This window comes from Sphaeramia orbicularis, chromosome 16 (genome assembly GCF_902148855.1).
Source record: "Sphaeramia orbicularis chromosome 16, fSphaOr1.1, whole genome shotgun sequence".
Taxonomy (NCBI): domain Eukaryota; kingdom Metazoa; phylum Chordata; class Actinopteri; order Kurtiformes; family Apogonidae; genus Sphaeramia; species Sphaeramia orbicularis.
Genome location: NC_043972.1, coordinates 12,080,281 through 12,105,041, shown reverse-complemented (window position 1 = coordinate 12,105,041; position 24,761 = coordinate 12,080,281). Strand labels below are relative to the sequence as shown.

General features: G+C 34.5%; 1 protein-coding gene and 1 long non-coding RNA gene across 2 annotated transcripts in view; one reads left to right on the top strand and one right to left on the bottom strand.

Annotated features, from left to right (window-relative positions):
* Positions 1 to 7,319, top strand: part of LOC115436175 (uncharacterized) — a 19,445-nt gene extending 12,126 nt beyond the window's left edge. Inside the window, exon 3 of the long non-coding RNA XR_003937787.1 lies at positions 7,027 to 7,319. This is a non-coding gene — a long non-coding RNA (uncharacterized LOC115436175). The remainder of the gene's footprint in view (positions 1 to 7,026) is intronic.
* Positions 7,320 to 11,349: 4,030 nt separating this feature from the next.
* macf1b (microtubule actin crosslinking factor 1b) overlaps positions 11,350 to 24,761 on the bottom strand; it is a 48,272-nt gene continuing 34,860 nt past the window's right edge. Inside the window, exons 33-40 of the mRNA XM_030158902.1 lie at positions 23,475 to 23,641; positions 21,451 to 21,613; positions 19,968 to 20,122; positions 19,813 to 19,887; positions 18,118 to 18,235; positions 16,776 to 16,921; positions 15,324 to 15,444; positions 11,350 to 11,883 (exon numbers count right to left, since the gene is read on the bottom strand). Coding sequence (XP_030014762.1) covers positions 11,858 to 11,883; positions 15,324 to 15,444; positions 16,776 to 16,921; positions 18,118 to 18,235; positions 19,813 to 19,887; positions 19,968 to 20,122; positions 21,451 to 21,613; positions 23,475 to 23,641 — 971 coding nt within the window. The 3' untranslated portion in view covers positions 11,350 to 11,857. The remainder of the gene's footprint in view (positions 11,884 to 15,323; positions 15,445 to 16,775; positions 16,922 to 18,117; positions 18,236 to 19,812; positions 19,888 to 19,967; positions 20,123 to 21,450; positions 21,614 to 23,474; positions 23,642 to 24,761) is intronic.

Sequence of the window (24,761 nt, the reverse complement as noted above, 5' to 3'; positions counted from 1 at the left end):
TTCTTGTGGCAAATAAATTCTTATGACTTTCAATAAATTAATTGGTCATACACTGTCTTTCAATCCCTGCCTCAAACTATTGTACATTTTGCTTCCCCACCCTGTATGTATATATATATATATATATATATTTATCTTGTGTGATATCTTTCATTCAGTCCTTTTTTTGACTGTTTCTGCTGCCAAACAAATTTCCATTGTTGCTGTGACAATAAACATCTATTCTATTCTATTCTATTCTATTCTATTCTATTCTATTCTATTCTATTCTATTCTATTCTATTCTATTCTATTCTCAGAATCAGAATCTCTTTGTCATTGTACAAGTACAACGAAATTAAACTAGAGCTCTCCAGTTTAGTGCAAGAAATTACAAGGCACAACAAATGACAGTAAGAAGGGACACTTATTTACATTAGAAAAAATACAAAATACAAAATAGAAGTATTGCAACTACGAAAGTTTGTAAAAAAAAAAAAAAAAAAAAAAAAAAAAAAAATATATATATATATATATATATATATAGTATATATAGTATGAGAGTAGTGCAAATGACATGAGAAATAAATATTGTAGGATAAATAGTGTGAAAGAAAAAAATATGGAAGAATGTAAACATTAGACAGATATTGCACATGTTATAAGGTATGGTGAGGTCTATTCTATTCTATTCTATTCTATTCTATTCTATTAGGATAACAGTAGATTAGAGGTAAAACATGTTGAATATAAACTGTAAATCCTTGTGGACCTCCTACCTGCCGCTGGGACCTGAACTGCAGGATCAGACGTTCCACAGACGTTCCACAGTGAAGACAGAACCAAACAGAACTGGTGTTTGGTTCCTGGTTCCTCCGAGGTCTGGGGAGACGAGGCACTGCCCTCAGATTCTGTCTGATTGTGACGACTGCTTTGTACTTTACGAGTGTGGATGGTCAACATGTGACCGGCGAGGGCTGAGCCAGGGTCCGGTCTGGGGTCCGGCCTGGGAACCTCAGCCTGGGGGGGGTAGGGGGGATGGAAAAGGAGGCAGAACAGAGGACACAAACAGGAGGAATGTTCAGGGTACAAAACAGACAGTAGGTGATCTGTTTTTCATTTTTCAGAGCACGTAACCTTATACTCAACCACTGGGGGGCGCTGACCACACCCTGAAAAATGTTACGAAACACCCTTAAATACGTCACAAACCATGGATTAATGCTTCAGGAATAACCAGAAATGATTTTGAGAGAATAAGAAATAATGACCAAACCTTTATGTTTCGGAGCACATACTATAGCCTTACACTTGACCACCGGGGGGCACTGCAAAACCCCCTAAAAAAATCGTATGAAACACTGTTATATCACAAATCGATGCTTCGGGGAATATCTCAAACTATTTTTAAGTGAAACAAAATCTAATTTTCAGAGCACGTACTAAAGCTTCATGTTCATCCACTGGGGGGCACTGACCACACCCTGAAAAATGGAATAAAACACCCTGAAATACCTCACAAATCAATAATGTATGCTTCAGATGTTATCTAGAACTGTTTTTGAGTGAATAAAAAATTATCAAAATAAAATTTTTTCAGGTACATACTATAGCCTTATGTTCGGCCACTGAGGGGCGCTGACGACTCCCTGAAATATTTTGTGAAACACCCTTAAATACCTCACAAATCAATAATGTATGCTTCAGATGCTATCTAGGACTGTTTTTGAGCGAATGAAAAATTGTGATCAAAATTAAATTTTTCGGAGCACATACTATAGTCTTATATTCATCCACTGGGGGGACGCTGACGACCCCCTGAAAAATGTTATGAAACACCCTTAAATGCGTCACAAACCATGGATTAATGCTTCAGGAATGATCCAGAATTGCTTTTGTGTGAATAAAAAATAATGACCAAACTTTTATTTTTCGGAGCACATACTATAGCCTTATACCACCGGGGGTCGTTGACCACACCCTGAAAAATGATATAAAACACTGTTAAATACTTCAAAAATCACAAATCATGCTTCAGTGATTATCTAGAACTGTCTTAGAGTAAATAAAAACGAAGAATTAAATTTTATTTTTTGGAGCCATTACTATAGCCTTATATTCAACCACCGGGGGGCGCTGATGACCCCCTGAAAAATTATATTACACACTGAAATATCTCACAAATCACTCATGTATGCTTCAGGGATGATCTTGAGCTGTTTTAAGTGACTTTAAAATAGTGAAAATAGTGACTTTATGGGATCATGTACTCTAGCCAGCGGTGGACTTTGTGGTCCTGTTCTGTGGGTCATGTGACTCCCGGTCCGCCTGTGGACTGTGAACCTCTAACCTCTGAGGGGGCGTTGGCTCAGGGGTCAGTCTGGCTTTTGTTCAGATGAAATTCCATCTGAAATGAACGACCCCTGTTGAGCCTGTGCACCTTTAACGGCCTGTCACAACATGTTCCTGCGATCATAAAACACAGACCTGGAGGCGTTTTACAGAAAAGGACGACACTTGTGTGATTAATAAACTTTAACGGTGAAACTTTGAGGCCCTTGTGTTCAATGTTAAGTCACAGTTTCCACTTTCCTCTCCAGTCTTTGTTCAACATAATTCAATTTAACCAGTGTTTTTACTCACTTTACTCAGACTCTCAGATATTTTCTGACATGTAACCCTTAAAAAACAGCATTTTATTAAGGGTACATTCACTGTCTGCATTAAAGTCACCACATGGTTTAATAAACTCACATAAACATGAATACTGCATGTGAATACACACCAATACGTGAAGAAACTGTGTATAAAACTCAGGCAAATGTTCTGTTTATTGTATTGGATAAAGAAAAGAGGCCTTACATTGACAATACTTGTAAAAAAAAATAGATAGATAGATAGATAGATAGATAGATAGATAGATAGATAGATAGATAGATAGATAGATAGATAGATAGATAGATAGATAGATAGATAGATAGATAGATAGATAGATAGATAGATAGATACATACATACATACATACATACATACATACATACATACATACATTTCCTGCTTGTAATTCTTATTGTCAAAACTTTTTCATTCCTATTCTGACGATGAAATACATATGATTGAACTCATTCAAGAGTTTACAAATATTTATTTTTTGCACAACTATATTTATTTTTTGCACTACTATATTTTTTGGACAACTTTTTTTTTTTTGCACTACTATATTTTTTGCACTACTATATTTATTTTTTACACTACTTTATTTTTTGCACTTCTATATTTTTTGCACAACTACATGCTAATATACGCACATATCTGTCTTATGCACATGAATATTCTTCCTTACCTCATAGTTTTGTAGATGATCTGAATCTTCGCTGGTGGGGTTTCACTGTGACATACGCTACTGTTTTCCTGCAGATCTCAGGGCTGTGGTTGGGGACGATGTATGTTTTGGAGTTGTAGAAGGACAGGGCACAGGGACAGGGGACAGGGGATAGGGGATAGGGGACAGGGGACAGGGGACAGGGGACAAGGGACAGGGGACAGGGGATAGGGGATAGGGGACAGGGACAGGGACAGGGGACAGGGACAAGGGACAGGGGACAGGGACAAGGGACAGGGGATAGGGGACAGGGACAGGCCTCTCTAGCTTGGACGCTGACCCTCAGTTTTCTCCGTTAAACCAAATACACAAATATTGTTGCGTCCTGATCCGTTTTCAACTTGAGAACTTTCCTTTGGACTGAGCTGAACTGGTGGGTTCTACACAGGCCGCTCTGGTCTTTGTATCGTTGGCTGATGCTTCTATGTCTTGGATTGTTCAGTCGTGTCTCGTTGGGCTGACAGTTTTGCTATGATGCGGTTTTCCATTGGTTTGAGAAACGTGTCCATGTGTGCCAGTGTTAGCTAACAGCTGCTGCTGCTGTTACTGTTGGTAGCTGCGTGTTTAGCATTTGGCTAGCTGGTGCAGTGTCCTGCTGTTCTTCTTTTATAAGTTGCTCCTCTGAGCGTTGGTTTTACTTTCTATTGTGTTTTATCATGTTGCTGATAGTTTGCAGAAGTTTGTACTGTTTGCTGTAAACCAAAGGCCTTTAATACTTGAACTTAAAGCAGCTCTTTTACTTCCTGTCTTTCATTATTGGACACACCAGGTGTTTCTGCTCCTTCTTGTTGTGACCAAGGTTCTAATAGTTTTGGATTTTTCATTATAGTTTAGTTTATTAGTTTTGACTTTTTTTTTTTTCCCTCTAATTCAGTTAGTTTTAATTTGTTTTTAGAGCAGGTTTGCTAGTTTTTATTAGTTTTTGTTATTTTCTAAATGCTTAGTTTTAGTTTAGTTTTAGTTTCTTTATATCTTTTCTCTTCTTCTTCGTCATACTCAAATAAATCCCAGACAGGACTCTGCTGCTTTCTCCCAACTTTAGTCTCCATGTTTCCAGGTAGAGTGGGGACCAGAAGACGACTGGAAACCACGAGTGACGGACCGTGAAGTGTCATATGGTGTCACTAGCTAAAATTGCTTCATTGAAATAAATCGATTTCATATCAGTCCGACATTGACAAAGACGAAAGCAAAGGGAATTTTATCTGCAGTTTTTATCCGTTTTAGTTAGTTTTGTAAATGCACAATACAGTTTGTTAGTTATCTTTTTTTTTTTTCTTTCAATTATAGTCTTTATTTATTTCAGTTAACGAAAATGCTTTTACAATTCTAGTTTTCGTCATTTCGTTAGTTTTCGTTAACGATAATAACCTTGGTTGTGACACCGCCCCCCCAAATCACCACCAAAATGTAATCATTTGTTCCTTGTGCATGTAGTAACATTTCCTGAAAATTTCATCCAAATCCATCCATAACTTTTTGAGTTATCTTGCTAACAGACAAACAAACCCTGATGAAAACATAACCTCCTTGGTGAAGGTAATAACATTAATAACATTTTAAATCAGGGGTGTCAAACATGCGGCCCATGGGCCAAACTCAGCCCGCGAGATGAAGTTTCAAAGTACACAAATTACACTGAAGATATGAACAACCAGTTATGTTGAACTGGTTTTAGTTCAGGGGCCACATACTGACCAACGTGATCTCAAATAAAATAATAGGAAAATAACCCATGACTTCAAATATCCATCTTGGTTTAATGTGAAAAACACAAATATTACATTATGCCTATAAATATTATGCCAAATATTTCTGTTTGTTTTAGTAGAAAAAAAAACATTAAATCATGAAAATATTTACTTTTACAAACTACGTAATCAAAAAAAAGATGAGAATAACCTGAACAAAATGAAATTTCTTAAGAAAATTAAGTGCAATTTTAACAATATTCTGGCTTTTACTAAATGTTTTGTGCCTTTGTAGATGTATAAATGATACAAAGAGGCATAAAATTTGTTAAAATTGTACTTATTTTCTAAAGAAATTTCAGTTTTTTCAGGTTATTCTTGTCTTTTTTTGGTTGGGTAGTTTGTAAAAGTGCATATTCTCATAATTCAATGTTATTTTTTTAGCACTAAAACAAAGAAAATAGTTTGGAGTTGTCATTATTTATAGGTTATTATGCTTTTAGTTTACTGGTCTGGCCCAATGGAGATCAAACGGGCAGAAGAACTAATTTGAATTTGACACCCCTGTTTTAAATCCTCACTCCTGTCCTTAGACTTCAGGACAGAACAATAAACAAAATATGCCGATACCGAATTAGAATCAACTCATTCGACAGTATTTACATTATAGAACCAAAATGTGTGTGAAAAATGGAAACAATGTCCACCACCAGTCCAAAGTTTGGACTCACCTTCTCATTTAAATGACATGAGATTGATCACAGAAGAATGAAAAGCAAAATGTGTCTATTTTGTAGAATCTAAAATATAAAACATGCTCTGAGTTAGGTCACTTTTTTTTAACTCCATAATTCCATCTGTGTTCATTCATAGTTTTGATGCCTTCAGTGAGAAACTACAAGTCATGAAAAGAAAGAAAACCCACGAGTCCAAACTTTGGACTGATAGTGTACATTTCCTGGCGGTGTTACCATGGTAACAGTTAACCGTCAACTTACATTATAATAACTACAAACCAACAATGGTAAGAATAAAACTACAGTAAAACTAATGGATAAGAACAGCACAGACCAAAAATGGTACGGTTATTTATTCTATTAACTCCCTATGTTTATACTTTTTATTCAGGTTTTATTTCTTCTTCTGCAAAGCACTGTTTTCTTTTTTGTACAGTTTCTATGTCTTTAAATCTATTCTGTATTTTATTCTTTTATTTGGGTTTATTTACTCTTCTGTGCAGCACTTTGGTTCACTGCAGTTGTTTTAAAGTGCTTTACAAATAAAGTTGGATTGGACTGGATATACTTATTTATTCTTTTTCTAATTTTTGTTTTCTTATTCTTTTTCTTCATTCATTACTCACACATTTCCTAACTTTATCGTAACTTATAAAACCCATTCAATCATTGTCTCCAGTTCAGTGAAAACCTGTTGATTTCGTGACCTATTTCCCCACTTTCTTTTATAACAGATTATTTTTGACTCACATACGTTGAATCCAGTCATAAGACATTGTTATTTAACAGAAGTTCAGGTCTCTACGAGGCCTCCGACAGCCCAGAGTCATGGAGAATGTTTGTGTAGAAGCTCAATCCTCTGCTTTTCTTTGTCCAAACAGCTGGATCCTGTTTGAACAGATCCGTCTGTGTTTTCAGTTCAGTACGAATGAACCCAGCGAGTCTGAAAGATCCGTTGTTGGACGTCGACGGGAGGGAAAACGGACACAATGGGGAACTGGGCTTCGGTTTCTGACTGAAAGAACTTCACCTTAAAATGAATCTGAAACACGTAAAACACAAGACAATGACCTTTATCCTGATTGTGTTACAGTTGTGAACACATTTGATCATTTTGGGATTGATTTGCAGTTGAACACACACACGGATGCAAACACAGAATCAGGTTTATTACAAAAGGTTTTATTTTAAGTGGACGTAACATATTAGTCACATTCTTCTACAGTTTCCCTAAAAGAACGAGTGCTGGGAATAGAAACATTTATGGTACAGAAAGTTTCAGGGTGCATAGCAGTAGTGAAATCTGGACGTTACATTTTTTATAGAACAGGAAATCGTCAACTTTTCCCAACGCTGACACGTTGAGCCCAAAAGGAAACGGTACTTTACACTGTAAAAACATGTAAAAAACATTTGCACAACTGCATAGACCAAATGCATTTAAGTCGATCAGCCGTTTTCTCGTGTTTATATCGACCTTGTATAAACTGACAAATACAAACAGTAACATTTACAGCCTCGGTAATGTATTTACTCAGTAGTCACTTTTCCATTGACCCTCAAATTGCGCGAATATAACTTGCGCGTAAAAATTTACCTGATGGAAAAAACAACTCTCGTTTTTTGATGAAAAGTTTTTGCGCTGGCAAGAGGTGGTTTTTCAGGTGTGGCGAAATTGGTAAATCACGCAAAACTGTAATGGAAAGACCTTTTTGTGCAACTAGAGTCATGTGAATAAAAAAATTGGATGTTGACGGACATTACAACAAGAGAAGAAGAAGAGTTTTAAAACAAATATGTCACAGTATGTGTGGACACACCGGGAAACCCAATAAAAGGTCTTTCCATTACAGTTTTGTGCGATATACCAATTTAACTACGTCCGAAAAACTACCTCTTGCAAGCGCAAAAACTTTTCATAAAAAAAATCGTCACTTTTCTATTGACCCTCAATTTGCGCGAATATAATGTGCACATAAACATTTACCTAATGGAAAAAACATCTCTCGTTTATTTCATGAAAAGTTTTTGCGCTGGCAAGAGGTGGTTTTTTGGGCGTAGCAAAACTGGTAAATCACACGAAACTCTGATGGAAAGACCTTTCTGCACAACTAGAGTCACATGAACAAAAAAAAAAAAAAACGGATGTTGATGGATGTTACGGCAAGTGAAGAAGAAAAGTTTTAAAAGAAATGTGGTCCGGTTTGTGTGGACACATCAGGAAACCCAATAAAGGGTCTTTCCATTACAGTTTTGTGCAATATACCAATTTTGCTACGTCCAAAAAACCACCTGTTACAAGCGCAAAAACTTTTCATTAAAAAAAGTCATTTTTCCATTGACCATCAATTTGCGCGAATATAACTTGCGCACAAAAATTTACCTAATGTAAAAACAACAATTTCGCCCAAACTCTTGTCTTTTGATGAAAAGTTTTTGTGTTGGCAAGAGGTGGTTTTTCGGGTGTACAAAATTGGTAAATCACTCAAAACTGCAATGGAATTCACACATGTACACGATCTCACTTCTAAACACAGACAATTCTTAAGCATTTTATTTCATAAATCACTGGATTTATCTTTAACAAAAAAAGCACTAACACTGGCAATTTATAAAAAATTCTATAAATGGACTGAACTTACTCTGATGTATTTATTTATTTATTTTTCTTCGATCTGTGTATTTTAAGTTTTTATTATTGTTATTTCTCTATTCTGCTTTGTGTCTCTAAATCTTTGCATTATTTTAATTTATTTGTTCAGATGCTTTTTCCTTTTGACAAATTGATGTTTGTTCAAAATTTATATGTCGTGTAGAAAAGAAAAAAGCATTTTATTTTAGGGCTGTATTACAAATAAATGCCCACAAACACAGAACCGCCCTCTCCTCCTCCCTCAACCAATGGGATTTAATGGAAGAACCGACATTAAGCACTTGCTTTTTCGACATTTAGTAAATATCGGTAAAGTTCTGCACAGATGTCCGTTGGAAAAGCGACTAATGATGATGAAGTAATGAAGAGTGATGGTAAAAACTGCAGCTGCTTCGTCTATTTTTCTGAAACCTGTCGTACCTCTGAAGACCGTGAAGGAATGACTTAAATGAGTCCAGAAACAAAAAAATGGGAAAACTGTGAGAATTCCACATAGACCAGAGGCTTTTACAGGCAGAAAGAGAAGGAAAAACAGTTGGTTTTGGTGAAACTGTGTGGAAACATCAGAATGAAATATTCCAAGTCCAGTCCAGTGCATTAGATGAACAGAAAACTCAATTACTGCAACTGAAGAACCTACTCTACAGCAGATGGATACAGAAAAGTGCGTTTTTTTTTATTTTAAAAAAATGTGCTAAACAAAACATTCCTAGGAAGTCCAGTGTTATCAAGAAAATAAAACACCTACATTTTCACAGTAATGTTCCATAGAAATACATCAAACCGATCCTGAGAAAATAATCTCTACATAATCCACACTGTTTTATGTCAGTGCATTGATCAGAAAATAATCTCCAGTGTTTAAAACTTCAGTACAGACAAAAGATACAAATACATAATTAATCAATAACATGGCGTCAAAAAGGTAAAGACGAACCTGTGTGGCCCTGCCAACAATGTCACCTCTGTGGAATCAACTCAAAAATAATACTAACTCTACACAGATGAAGAACGGAACTGAACGCAATCTTTTGGTTTGGTTGATTTTTGGAAGCTCTGGGCAGTTGGACACAACTCACATGTTCTGACTGTGTTCAAAGTCAGTTTTTAATCACATTAACGTCACGATGGTGCTGAGAATATGTTTGGATGATGTGTTTAACCCATAAAGACCCAGTGCTACAGTGGTTCCAAAGGATTTTTGACATTTTCTAAGCGATTTAACACCATTTATTACAAAATAATCCTCCATATTTTATATTTTTCCAGTAAAAATCCTGTATTTTCCAGTATTTAATTCACTGATCATACAGACGTTCACAAAAGCTCAGATTAAAGTTGTTGTTTCTGACCTACTTCCACAACTCAAAAACCCTGTGACAGCTCATTCTTTCATTTATTGTATCATGTGGGGCTGTAAAGGCATTAAATCAATGGTCCTTGTTGTTCTTTTCTTTTTGGGGGGTTTTCCTTCCTTTTTTTTTTTTTTTTCTTTTCTTTTATCTTGTTTTGTTTTGGTTGTTGGGAGTTTGATGTTTGTTTCCTGTATTGAAAAACGTTGTCTTTAATTGAACCAGAGCTGAAACAGTTAATCAATTAGGTGCTTGAAGCGAATGCAAAAATTGAGGATTCGATTAATCGACTCGAATTAATTGAAGGGAAACATTCTATTGCAGTTTTCCTGAATTGAAGCTTCTTTGTGCATCACAATAAGTGTCCGTGTGAAACACAACAGTGGAACCAATGTTTAACAGCAGAGAAATGAAGGAAACAAAGCTTTGATTCAGGAGAATTGTGGTTGAATGATTTTTTTTTTTTTTTTTATCACTTTGAGTGGATTAATCGTTTCAGCTCTAAATTGAACAAGTATTGTATATTTTCCTTCACACCAGAAAAATCCATAAATATATTTCATTTAAAAAGTTGATGTTTATTGTATGAAAAATAGAGGAAACTGAAGAAAAAGTGACTTTTTCAGTTAAATATATCCTTAACCAAGCCTAAAACAAGTATCCCCATCCACTGTCATTGATCCAACTCCATCGGTTTTACTGGTGAATCAATGTTGTAGAAGATGACAGATGACACCCTGCAGATAGTCCAATAGGATCTGCACAGAGGCTTTAATATTGACTTTAAGGGGCAAGTAGATTAGCACATCACCTGCAAAAATATAAAATTGGATGTTTTTTCTAAAAATGGAACTCAGGGGCAGCATATCCAAAGAAAACAGAACCCAGAATTGAACTCTGAGGCACCCCAAAGCCTTCAAATTCAACTGTTATATCAGAACAGTGAAAACTGAAGAAAAAGTGACTTTTTCAGCAAAGTCTATCATTAACGGGGCATAAATTTGCACATTATCCACAAAATAATGAAATTAGATGTTACAGTTTCTAAAAATGGAACGCAGGGGCAGCATATACAAAGAAAACAGGATCCAGGATAGAACCCTGAGGCATCCCAAAGCCTTCAAATTCAACTGTTATTATGTCAGAACAAAGAAAACTGAAGAAAAATGTATCATTAATTGAACATAAACCCAACATTTTCTTGCTTATTTCATTATTATTATTATTTTTCCAATTTTGTTCCTTTTTTGTTCCTTCTATTCATTACTTTGGCAGTTTTTGTTTATTTTGTGGCTTATTTTATTCTTTTTTACTTTATTTTAGCACATTTCTATCTTATTTTTTCCCCTTACTTATTATTTTGTGGATTTTTTTTTCTTCATTTTTGTTCATTTCCTCCACTGTCTATGGGTTTTACTGGTGAATCAATCTTGTAGAAGATGACGGTGTTTCCACGGTAACTATGGAGCCTCTGAATGTCCGAATGGGTCATATCTGATGACCATGAAAAGATGAAGAACTGTATTTTACACCAATTATTTACATGGATTGATAGGATTAGTGGATCAGCAGGTATTAAACAGATTAGATCAGTACCAGTAGATGGTTCTGGTCGGTGGTGGATGTTTGGGTCTTTATGGGTTAATGGCAGTCGGTCTCAGTCTCACCACTCTCATCATTACAACCACAGTGGAATAAAAAATCTGTTCAGGGTTAAAATCTTGGGATCATGCAAAAGGAAACCATGCAGCGTCTTAGCTCCTACACCTACAGCCGTATGACACGGAACAGGAGATAAAAACGTGTTTGTCTTGCATCTGAACTGACCTCCTTACAGAAGAATCACATTCACACAGTTTGTCAAAGCTAAACGTCCTTGGGCGTCTGGTCCCGTGGCCTCGGCTGGAGGTCAGGCCAGTCCGCCGCCTGCCGTTCAGATGCAGCCCATGCCTCGCTTTCAGCCGTTCTATCTGTTCACGTCGGCTCTTATCTCTGCTTCAGGGCCCTCCAGGCTGTGTTTGGGTTCAGGACGGCAGCGTACGTGGCGTCCAGGGCGGAGGTCGTCATGTGGGCAAGCGTTCAGCTTCATCTACACGACAGAAACAGAAACACGGTTTAAGCCAGTGTTTTTCAACCTTGGGGTTGGGACCCCACGTGGGGTCACCTGGAATTCAAATGGGGTAGCCTGAAATTTCTAGTAATTGAAAAAAATAAAATAAGAACTTACTAATGAAAAATATATGGTGAGTTGAGAGAGACAATCACAATACATAAACAAATGTTCAGAGAACACAAACCTCCGCCAAGCACCTGAACAGTGTGCGTGTGTGGATCGACTATTTCTTTTTAAATTAAACAGTTTCAAGGTTGTTCCATACAGCAGAAAAAGTTGAAGCTTGGTACCAGTCATGTGTATGTCAACTTATATTAAATTCCAATCAATATTTGTTGAGTTATAACGAAAAATGTGTCGTAAATGGGACTTGCAATGTTAAATTGAAATGTCCACAGAGTCCACATTCCACAGTGGATGTGGACAATTTTGTGCCAGATACAAGATATTGTTATAAGCTACGGGTGGATCAAATTGGAGGCTAACTGGAGTCGTTTTTAATTTTTTATGAATTTTCGAAAATTGCTCAATGATGAGAGATAGGAAAATTGTAGATTTTGTGACCTTGCTCTGACCTTGAACTTTGGCCTACTTGGCCCAAAATTTAATGGGTTGGTCCAAGGGTCGAGGCCTATCTGTGGGTACAATTTGGTAAAGATGTTTGGTAAAGTTGCTAACAAACAAACACACACAAAGCAAAGTGATCATAATACCTCCTGGCGGAGGTAAAGACATGACAAACTCTGAAACTGAAACACTGTGGTACTGCTTCTTTCAAATGTTCATTGTGGCCGGTTTCAGATGCTGCAACTCTTTCATAATTCATAGTTTGAGTTATTGTTTGTTCAGTATTAATTTACAGCCTTTGGACTGACTGTACAAAATTCTCCCTTTGTACAGTAATCTACACCTGGCTTTACTGCCTCCGTCCACAATTATATGCATTATATAGACTAAATGTCCTCTAAAATTAACGTTTATTTGCAACATATATAGCAAACTATTACATGATCAAAAACAAATAAATTTTAGCAAAAATTTAAAAAAAAGTCTCCGTTTTGAATGTCTGGGGTCACCAGAAATTAGTGATGTTAAAATGGGGTCACAAGCCAAAAAGGGTTGGGAACCACTGGTTTAAAAACCCTTTAACCCTTAGGGGTCCAACATCACGGCCCTGTGACTCAATCACATGACATTTTCAACACATCGTAGCGTCGGAAGTCGGTCATATAGACCACCGGGGACAATTGCATTTGAAAGTGTGGACTTGAAACACTCTCCCACTTTTTATTTGATGTTGATCAGAACTAAACATGGAGAATCAGCGTTCGGTTTCTATGCTCCGTATATCTGGAACAAACTACCAGAAAATATCAGGTCTGATGAGAGTCTGAGCTCTTTTAAGTCAAGGTTAAAGACTCACCTGTTCACTGCTGCATTTGACTAAAAGGCTTTTGACTTTTTAAATTTTATATTCTCCTTCGAAACTCTGCACTGCAACTCTTACTTTAATATGTGTGTTTTTATATTTTTGGGTTTTATGTGTTGTTTTCTTGCTGTTTTTAATCACCTTTTACATGTTTCTTTCATAATGTTTTGAATATGTTTCTTTTTCCCTGTTGTTGTATTTCAATGTCATGTGTGAAGCACCTTGAATTGCCTTGTTGCTGAAATGTGCTATACAAATAAACTTGCCTTGCCTTGATGGAGCAAATACAACCAGAGATATGACCATTTGAAACCAGAGCAAACAAACATGAGTAAAACTATGAAAATGAGGTGGAGGGGGGGTTGTTAGATTTCTTACTATAACCTACTGACACCCAGTAAGTAAACATTTTCACCATTTTACATTAAATAATTGCCTTAATTGGAAACGGCATGATGCAACAGTTTTTTCATATATATATATATATATATATATATATATATATATATATATATATATTTATATTTATATTTTTTTTTTAATATAATGTCCTTTTCAGTGGACATTATGTTATTTTTTTTATCTTAAAGTAAAGCTGTGAAACTCTTGTCCACTACAGAGGACAAAAATGCATGCCTGGGTCTCAGGAGGATATCTTCGTCATTTTTCGTCCTTTTTCAAACTGGAAAAAATTGACTGAATCTGCGGATTCTAATCCACAGAATGCATTAGCTCTGTTTTATTCACCTAGTCTTTTATTCCTGATACAGTTTTCTGTCTTCTCTCTGTAGCACTTTGAGATTCAGCTGAATGAAAAGTGCTTTATAAATGTAATTTATTGTTATTATTATTATTATTATTATTATTATTATTATTATTATTATTATTATTATTATTATTTTTAGGGGTGTTAGAAAATATCAGTTCTGCAATATATCGTGATATTTCATTTCACAATACTGTATTGATAGTAAAAAGTACTGTATTGATATTTTTACATATTTATTCAAATGCAGACATGGCGGAGGTTTATTTTTGTTTTTCTTTATTGTTTCAATCTTCTTTATTATTATTCAACACTCTTTTATTAAGTAATGGCTATCTGAAGCATCCTAAAAGCACTTTGTACTCTGAGAGGCAGATGGTAGTTTCTTTGGAAACTAGAAGAATTAGAAAAATGTTGTGATAGAGCATTAGATCCTGTTCTGACATAAAAATATGTTTAGTATTTGTACATATTTCTGGTGTAATTCAATTCTTCCAGGAAATAATCTTTAAAAAAAAAAAAAATTGCCTTTTAACAGTATCATGATATATCGTGATATATCGTATCGTGATCCTAGTATTGTGATTTGTATCGTACTGCCAGATTCTTGCAGATACACACCCCTAATTATTATTATTATTATTATTATTATTATTATTTTTATTATTATTACTACAGGTAAGGGTGAGAATGACCCCCACCTGAACCAGATGCCGAAACCAAGAGGACGGGGGTGTGAGGGGGTGGGGGAGAGGGGGGAGAAAACAGGAGAAAACACTTATGTAAAGATCTGCTTTTATATCAAATATTTGAGTTTAGTTTTAATTTATTACAATTTGAAATTTATATACCTAATATTTGGAACCAATATTCATTTTTAAAGTCTTTGAAAAAGTTCGTTAAGCATCTTTGTGTTATTTATGCAATAAATTCTATACATTTTTCAAATCGGATTTTATATTTTTTGTGTGTTTTTTTTGTCCTTTTGTGTTGATATAGTAGGTTAAAGTGAAAAAATAATAGACAGATGAGATAGATGAAGTTGTGCTGAAAAAAAGATACCAAACATGGGTATAGTAAACATTTCTATATATAGTATATAAAGGCAGAATCCAAAGTACTGAACAACGGCCACAATAGAGTCAGACCACTAAGGGTTAACCTGCAGATTCTACTCATGTTCGTTCATTGTCGTGCATCATCATGGCGGTGGTTTCAGACCTGATGGCGATGGGGAGTTGTCGTCTCCTGTTGTGACGAACTGGAGATCCGAACCCAAAGCAGCGATGGAGCTTCTGGGGCGGAGGCAGCGATCACCTGAGTAACTCCGTCTGAGTAACGCCTGCAGCAGGACAGATGAACCAGACCAGGTCAAATCAGACCAGGTAGATACAGTATGTCACAAAAATGAGTCAAATATGACAGAACTGAACCCACAGCAGCAAATTTAACAACTGGAGTCCATGAGAAAGAAATGTGTGTGGTCCAGTAAAGAAGGAAAAAACAGCACAGGCATTTTGATGATGATTATTGTTATAGTTAGCTAATTCTGCCCAGCTCTGCCCAAGGGATGAATAAAGTTCTATCTAATGTAAACTAATTTATTCAAAACTCATTTAATTTAATCTTATTTCATCCAATTTAATTTAATCTGATCTGATCTAGTTTAATTTAATCTGATATAATTTAATATAATCCGATCTAATTTAATTTAATCGAATATGATCTAATTTAATCTAATCCAATTTAATTTAATCTGATCTAATTTAATCTAACCTAATCTGATCTGACCTAATTTAATCTCATCTCATCTAATCTAATTTAATTTAATCTGATCTAATTTAATCTAATCTGATCTGATCTAATTTAATACGATCTGATCTGAAGTAATATAATGTAATCTGATCTGAGCTAATCTAACCTAATTTATTCCAAACTCATTTCATTTAATCTCATTCATGGAATTTAATTTAATCTGATTGGATCTAATTTAATGCAATCAGGTCTGATCTAATTTAATTTAATTTAATTTAATCTAATCTGATCTAAAGTAATCTAATGTAATATAATCTGTTCTAATCCAATCTAATTTATTCCAAACTCATTTCATTTAATCTCATTACTGGAATTTTATTTAATCTGATCTAATCTAATTTAATTTAATCTAATCTAACCTAATTTAATCTGATCTAATCTAATTTAATCTAATTTAATCTGATCTAATCTAATTTAATGTCATCTAATTTAATCTGATCTAATCTAATTTTAATCTAATCATGTTTTAACCAAAAACACAGATTTTTCATGGAGCTTGGAGGTATTTTCCAGAATCGTTTGTCTTTACAGGGACTGTGTTGACAGTTTGATGTGACATTTTGTGGTTAATGTTTAGAGTTTTGAAAAAACAGTCCCTGAGTTCAAAAGTTATCCTTAAATATACAGAGAAAACTGTAAAAGTGTGACGTTCGGAGGAGACATCCATCCAAACATAAAGTGTTCACTGATAAAATTGATATAATAAATGTAAACGGTGGGCTGATGTTAGTGAGTGATACTGTAGATAATAGAAGACAAGTGGAACCTGCTGTAGATAAAGATGGGTCTAATTTAATGTGACGTAACTGTATGTGCAGACGTTAGTGTGTGGATGCTGCGGCTGGAGGCGGGACTTGCCTTGCGGGTCATGGGGCTGGTGGGGGCTGAGGCGCTGCTGTACAGGCTCAGACTGGAGTTGGACCTGCTCACCGTCAAACCCTTAGATGAACTTCCTGATGGAGATAAGTACTTCTCCTTGATCTTCAGGTTGGTCCGACCTTTTACTGTTGGGGAAACAGCAGGAAGATTTACCGAGATGAAGTAAAAAAGTGTTACTTACAGGAGGAATGGAACACGGAAACAGAAAACAGAACATATTTAACAATTAGAAACAGGCTGGAGGGAGATGGAGATGTGGAGAAACAGTTAAGAGTTAAAGTTAAGAGAAGTTAAGTTAATATAAGATAAGAGAAGGTAAAATAAGATAAGTTAAGATAAGTTAAATTAAGTTAAGTTAAATTAGTTAAAGTTAAGAGAAGATAAGATGCGTTAAGAGAAGATAAGTTAAAATTAGAGAAGATAAGTTAAGATAAATCCAAATAAGATAAGAAAAGTTAAGGTAAGGTAAGTTAAAATACGATCAATTATGATAAGAGAAGTTAAGAGAAGATAAGACAAGTTAAGAGAAGATAAGTTAAAATAAGAACAGAGAAGATGAGATAAGTTAAGAGAAAAGAAGTTAAGAGAAGAAAGGACAAGTTAAAATAAGACAAGAGAAGATAAGGTAAGTTAAAATAAGGTAAGTTAAATTAAGAGAAGATAAGATAAGGTAAAATAAGAGAAGATAAGTTAAGATAAGTTAAAAAAAGATAAGCTAAAATAAGTAAAGAGAAGATAAGTTAAATAAGAGAAGTTAAAATAAGATAAGTTAAAATAAGATGAGTTAAGTTAAGATAAGTTAATCCTTTATTAGTCCCATGACAGGAAAATTTGCAGTGTTACAGCAGCATAAGGATACAAAAACATATAAAAAAATATAAATAATATATAGTAAGTAGGACTTTATATAACAGTAGTTATATTAAGTACAGAAAATATATATAAAAGAGCCAAGTATGTAATATTACGGTTGTATCAAGAACTTAGTAATAATCAGTTATCTTCCCTGAGAGTTTTATTCATTTAATTGTATTTATTTATTCATTTATCAGAGAAAATGCAGTGAAACATAATAGATACACAGAACATATGATGTTCTGTATAAAGTGTATATAGTATTTAAGTCATTTGTGACTCCTGTTCCTTGGTTTTCAATAAAGAAACTACATTTACAGTTTAAATAATGGATCTGAGTGGTGAGTTTGTGCTCTTTAAACCACACCAGGACCCACATGTTGAATAAACCTCTGAACCCTCACCTTAACCTGCTCATATGGCTCCTTAAACTCTACTTTTCTGGGGTCAGTGGTGTCGTACTGACCTCTGCAGGGATCGTTCTTCACCAGAAACTCGTCTAGAGCCGTCCAGCCTCCTCCAACTCTGACCATCAACGTACTGCGAAGGATTCGAACCATCCGGAGCTGCTGGGAATCTCCAAACTGCACGAACATGGCACAGAGTCAGAGGATTTACACCACTACCACTAAAATATACAGAAATACAAGTATATGGACAAAAGGATGTGGACAAAAGTATGTGGACATGGTGAGTTCAGGTGTTTCTTTTCTAACAGGAATCTGGGATCCAAAACAATAATGACTAATGTCAGAATATAGTTTTATTTTACGGGATAAATATCATTGCATTAGTTAGTTTGGTTTAAATTGTTATCTTTAAAAAAAATCTATAATATATAAAATCTATTTTTTAAAAATAGTTTTCTTTGTTTTCAAAATGACTTGGAGATGGTTTTGACTTCATTTCTCTCAACATTGATTTTATTTTTTTTAATCCATGACTATGATTTTTAATGTTCTTCCTCTAAATTTCTAAAATATTTTTCTTGCTCTGACTGTAAATAATAATTTTCTACCACAACTAACCATCTACTCTATTTTTTTGTGTGTATTTTGTTCATTATGATGCTCTTTTCTCCATTTTTTAAAAATTAATTTTGTTACTTATTTTGTTCATTTTACTGATTTTTTTAGTAACCATCTACTTTCTTCACATCTCAGGAAGAAAAATCTCCCATTAAACTTTAAGGAAATATTGATGTTTTTATCTCAGATCAGCTCAAATTTCTCTCATCACTGATTTATTTCATTTTATTTCTTTTTTTATCTATAACTATGATTTTAGATGTTAAATATTTTTCAGGCTCTGACTGTAAATAATAATTTTCTACCACAACTAACCATCTACTTTCTTCACATCTCACTGAGGAAGAAAAATCTACCATTAAACTTAAAGGAAATATTGATGCTTTTCTCTTAAATCCTTATGAACAGGACATCTGACAGCTGTAGACATGATGTGTCCAAATATTTATGTCCATATAGTTTAAAAACATCAATAATTCCTCAAAGTTTAACGTTAGACTTCTTTTCCTCAGTGAAAAAAAAAATTATAAAAATAAACAACACAAGCATCAAAATACACCCAAAAATGAACAAATGCAACAAAATGAACAGAATACATGACAAAATAAACGGTGAGCAAAAAAAAAAAAAATATATATATATCAGAGAAATGAACAAATTAAGCAACAAAATGACTAAAAATGAACACCACAGGCACAAAAAAGAATACAAAAGCCTCAAAATGAACAAAAATAGAGAAAAGAGCATCAAAACACAAACAAAATACACACAAAAAAAGAAGGCAGATGGTTAGTTGTGGAAGAAAATTATTATTTCCAGTCAGAGCATTAAAATGTTTTAGAAATTTAGAAGAAGAACATTTAAAATAATAGTCATGGATAAAAAAAAACCCAAAAACTAAATCAGTATTGATCTAAATTCATTTCAAACCCACTCTGAATAATTTGGAAACAAAGGTGATAATTTAACCCAAACTAACCAATGCACTGATATTTATCCCATAATATGAAACTATATTCTGACATTAGTCATTATTGTTTTGGATCCCACCCCCCTGTTAGAAAAGAAACACTTGAATCCAATGTGTCCACAGCCTTTTGTCCATATCTAAATATCTGGCAGTAGAAGGTCACCCTGTATCTGTTGGCGCTGATCTGCTCCACCTGGAACCTCTTTGGACAGTTACACTGGGACACCTGTCGACTCACCTGGAGAACACAGCGTCCACAGTCAAATGGTCGAACGTCACTTAAATACAGATGATGTTTCGCCCTGAACACGTCTTTACCTCCTCGTTGATCTGATCTGCGTCCAGGGTCTTCCTGTAGGGGTCTCGGCTCGGATGGAGCGCGCTCACAAACTCATAGTAGTCGATGAATCCGTCGCTGTTCATGTCGAAGATGTTGGCGACAGCGTTCATCTCCAGGGAGTTGGTTGGAAACTCTACGACAGGAGAAGAACAGGATACCGATGGAAGATGTGTTTATCAGCCACAGTTTACTGACCTAAGATTAAACAGGTTTTATTACTGTTTATTTACTGAATATGAAGCGCATTTTATTGAACTAGGTCTTTTATTGGATTTATTTCTAGTATCATTTTTACGGTGACTGCTGAGGAAGATGCTGATAAATAGTTTTTCACTGTAGTATAATAAATAAAACAAACAAATAAATTAAATCAAAATAAAGTTCTATTCTTTTGTTTTCTATTCTATTATAAGATACGATCATCCACTCTGTTCCACTCCATTGTCCTGATTAATGAATAAATAAATTAAATTAAATTAATAAAACTCTGAGAGAACATAACATTATTCTTGATACAATTATAATACTTCCTACTTTGAACTTTTTCATATATTTTCTGTACTTTTGTATAATTACTGTTTCTAATGAGTCCTCATTTATATATATATATATTTTTTTTTTTAAATATTTTTGTATATTCTTTTTATATGTCTTAGTATCATTATGCTGCTGTAAAACTGCAGATTTTCCGTCATGGGACCAATAACAAATTAACCTATTGCATACATATCATAACATATTGTAATGTATTGTATCACATCGTACCATATCACTTTATCATATCGTATCACATCACATCTTATTGTATCGCAACGTATCTTATACTGTATCATATCACATCTTATTGTATCGTATCGCCATGTATCGTACCAAATCGCATCGTATCACATCTTATTGCATCGTATCGTATCATATCACCTCTTATCGTACTGTATCATATTACATCCCATCGTATCGTAACGTATCTTTTCGTATCATATTGTTACGTATTTTATCGTATCTTATCGTAACGTATCTTATCTTATCGTAATGTATCGTATCTTATCGTAACGTAGCTTATCTTATCATATCGTAATGTATCGTATCTTATCGTAACATAGCTTATCTTATCATATCATAACGTATCGTATCATAACGTATCGTAGCTTATCTTATCGTATTGTAACATATCTTATCTTATCATAACGTATCATATCTTACCTTATTGTATCTTATCGTAATGTAGCTTAACATATCGTAACGTATCATGTCTTATCTTGTTGTATCTTATCGTAACGTAGCTCATCTTATCATATCATAACGTATCTTATCGTATCGTAACATATCTTACCTTATCGTAACATGTCTTATCATAATGTATCTTATCTTACTGTATCGTAACATATCTTATTAAATCATATCTTATCTTAACGTATCTTATCGTATCGTATCTAATCTTTTATCTTATCTTCCTGGTCTTACTGGAGGCGAGGACATAATCGATGAACTCCTTCCTGCTGATGCGTCCGTCCTGGTCGCGGTCGATGCTGCGGAAAACGTCTAAGATCCGAGACTTGAGGTGACTGATCCACAGCATGTAACGCTTCCTCCAGATGTTGAAGTCGAAGTTGGCGAACTCCTCCATCTGTTCAGAAGAGAAAACATTTCAACAGGAGCTGCATCAGTATTTATATACAAATACAGCAGTGGAAAAAAGTGTCTGGACGCAGTTCAAATCTGACACAACCTCGAATATTATCATGAAATATTTCCAGAAACATCTTTGTGGTGTTTCTAAAGGTGTGGCTGCGTCAGACACAAAAAAAAAAGCAGGTTAGTTTTTGTTTGCTTATTGTTAAGAAGAAAAAATAACCAAATGAAATTGTTGACAGTTTCAACATGTCATGTCCTGGATGAAACGATGGAACTGAGCATGTGCAAAAGGAGCATGTGAATTTGGACAATGGAATACCAGGCATTGTTGTCCAAAAACTTACATCCATCTCTGTATTTTCAGTCAGTAGCATTGATTATCATGAACATTTTTTCTCTTCAGCATTTATTTGCGTCACAGTGTCAAATAAAATCCAAAATATTTCAGTCTTTTAATGTTTAGAAGAGTTTAAAACCACAAACAACATCATCATTTTCATTTTGTTGAAGAAAATCTCAGACTAAACTCATTTTCTTCATTAAAATTTAGACAAAATCAGCGACGACACATGTTCTATAAATGATGTGTTATTTTTGACACATTTTTCTTTTGTTTTCATCACATACAAATAATAGAACTGTCTGGTTTCTTAATTCTTCATAATATAAATAAGTAATAAGTAAAAATATACAAAAGAAGCATATGGGTTTAATGGAACAACACTGGGCACTGTTCAATGACTTTACACTGAGCCCGTTTACATGACCATAAAAAAAAAAAACATAACTGGGACTAATCCGATAATTGCACCTTCTGTATATATCCTTTTGGTTGTACATATCTCTCATCTGTAGTAAAGAGTTAGCTTTAGTATATTCTTCCTGTATATTTTGTTTATTTCAGGAGTTGTAGCATTACTTTAGTAGCACATGTGTATTAATATTTTATTCTGGAGCCTTTGCACAGTCCTACTTTTTCTTAATACTCTTATATTTTCATTTTATTTAATTTTTCTCCTACAGTCCCTTTTGCACTAAGTGTTTTGCTGCTAAATTGAACTGAGCTGCTAAACTGATTTTCATTGTTCCTGTGACAGTGACAATAAAGATCTATTCTATGCTATTCTATTCAATAATTTCCATAATCAGATGCGATGCGTTTACAGTCACTTCAGAAATGTGATAATCGAAAAACACTGGTTTACATGTTTCAGTCCATTATTTGATTTCTTTTGGAGTTCATACGTATGTTATGATGTCACATGTACACTTCCTGTCATTTTCAAAACATCCGGTCTTGTCTTGTTACCATGACAACACCTATGGTGTCGGCATTAGCTGTCCTAATGCGGGAGGAGCTAATAAGACAACAAAATAGGTCACATGTTGCTGCTATCCTTCATTTTATTTCATTGTTTACCTTTTTCTTTACATTCATGTTGTCGCTGCACAACATCAGTTTAAATAGATTTTGTTTGTTTTTTTTACACACATGGATGTAAAAAAAAAAAACAACGAAATAAAATCAGATTAATCTGTTTACATGTGTGAAGAGATCTGAGTATTGGGGTCAAATCTAGGTGTGTTAATCTGATTTCTCATAATCAGATTACTGCTGTTATTGGATAAAACTGATCAGATTATCCTGTTTACATGATCAATAATAATCTGATAACTGCAGACATTGGATAATAATCAGAGTATTGGTGTGGATGTAAACAGGGTCACTGATTCTTGCCGTGTCCACTACTGTTCTCCCACCCCTCTGTGGTTCTAGATCCTGGTCTGGAGCCCTCTAGTAGCCATAATGACCCACTGACATCTGAATAGTGCTGTTAAACCAGTCCAATCACCTCTCTGAGCATCTTGTGGTGTTGGTCCAGGCGGGTTTGTCTTGCGACTGTCAGGAGCCACAGTTTCTGCCACTGACTGATCAGCTGACTGAGCTGGGGGGTCTGGGGGTCCAGGTGGTCCAGGGGAACCGGGGCGGGGGGCTGCAGCTTCATCGCACTCCTTCGCTCTGGATGCAGAAAAACCAACATGAATCAACTGGATCATCTAATATCTGAACAGTAGTTTAACCCTCAGGGCACCAAAGGGTACTTCTGTCTTAAATTCACCTTTTTAAGGTGCCTGCAAATAACACAAAACCCAAGTGTTTTATATCAAAATGACAAAAGGACCATCTCAGATTTATGTAACTGAGGTCTGTGTTTGTTCTTGTTCACTGTAGAAAGAGATAATTCAGACCAATACTAAGAGTTTGAAGTCAGATTTATGACTAAGGTTTTACTGTTGTGTCTATTTACTGTATATTTACTGTATTTTATTGGACTATGTCTTTTATTGGATTTATTTCTATTATCATTTTTACTGCGACTGCTGAGGAAGAAGCTGATAAATTGTTTGTCATTGTACAATAATAAATAAAACAATAAAGTTTTATTATAAGATAAGATCATCCACTATGTTCCACTCTATTGTCCTGATAAATAAATTAAATTAATAAAACTCAGAGGGAACATAACATTATTCTTGATACAATTGTCATATTTCTTACTTTACTCTTTTACATATACTTTTCATACTTTTAAATAATGACTGTTTCTAATGAGTCCTGCTTTATATATATTTTTGTACATATTTTTTTATATGTCTTAGTTTCTTTATGCTGCTGTAAAACTGCAGATTTTCCAGTCATGGGACCAATAAAGGATTATTTTATCTTATCTGATCTGATCTTTTGAAAATGTGAAAACACACCTTCACTCATGTGTATGAAGTGTTTTGGTTGAAACAGGTTTAACAAAGTCTGAGCTTCACAAAAGTAGTGGAATCTATGAATAAAATAAGGTAAGTGTAAAAAACATGTCTAATTGGCTTAATTTTTGTTCACTTTCTTAATAATTTTGTTCATTTTTGCTCATTTTATAAACTAATTTGCTCATTGTCTTGCATTTTTTTAGTTTTTGTTGTTGTTTTTTTGTAAAAAGTTAATAAATAAATAAAAATGTTTGTTTCTTTCCCAAATTACATTACCTTACATTGCATTTAGCAGATGCCTTAAATCAAAAGCGATTTACAAAAGAGAGGATCAAATCCAGCATCAGAGGTAAAGTACAATAAGCAAAACATTATCA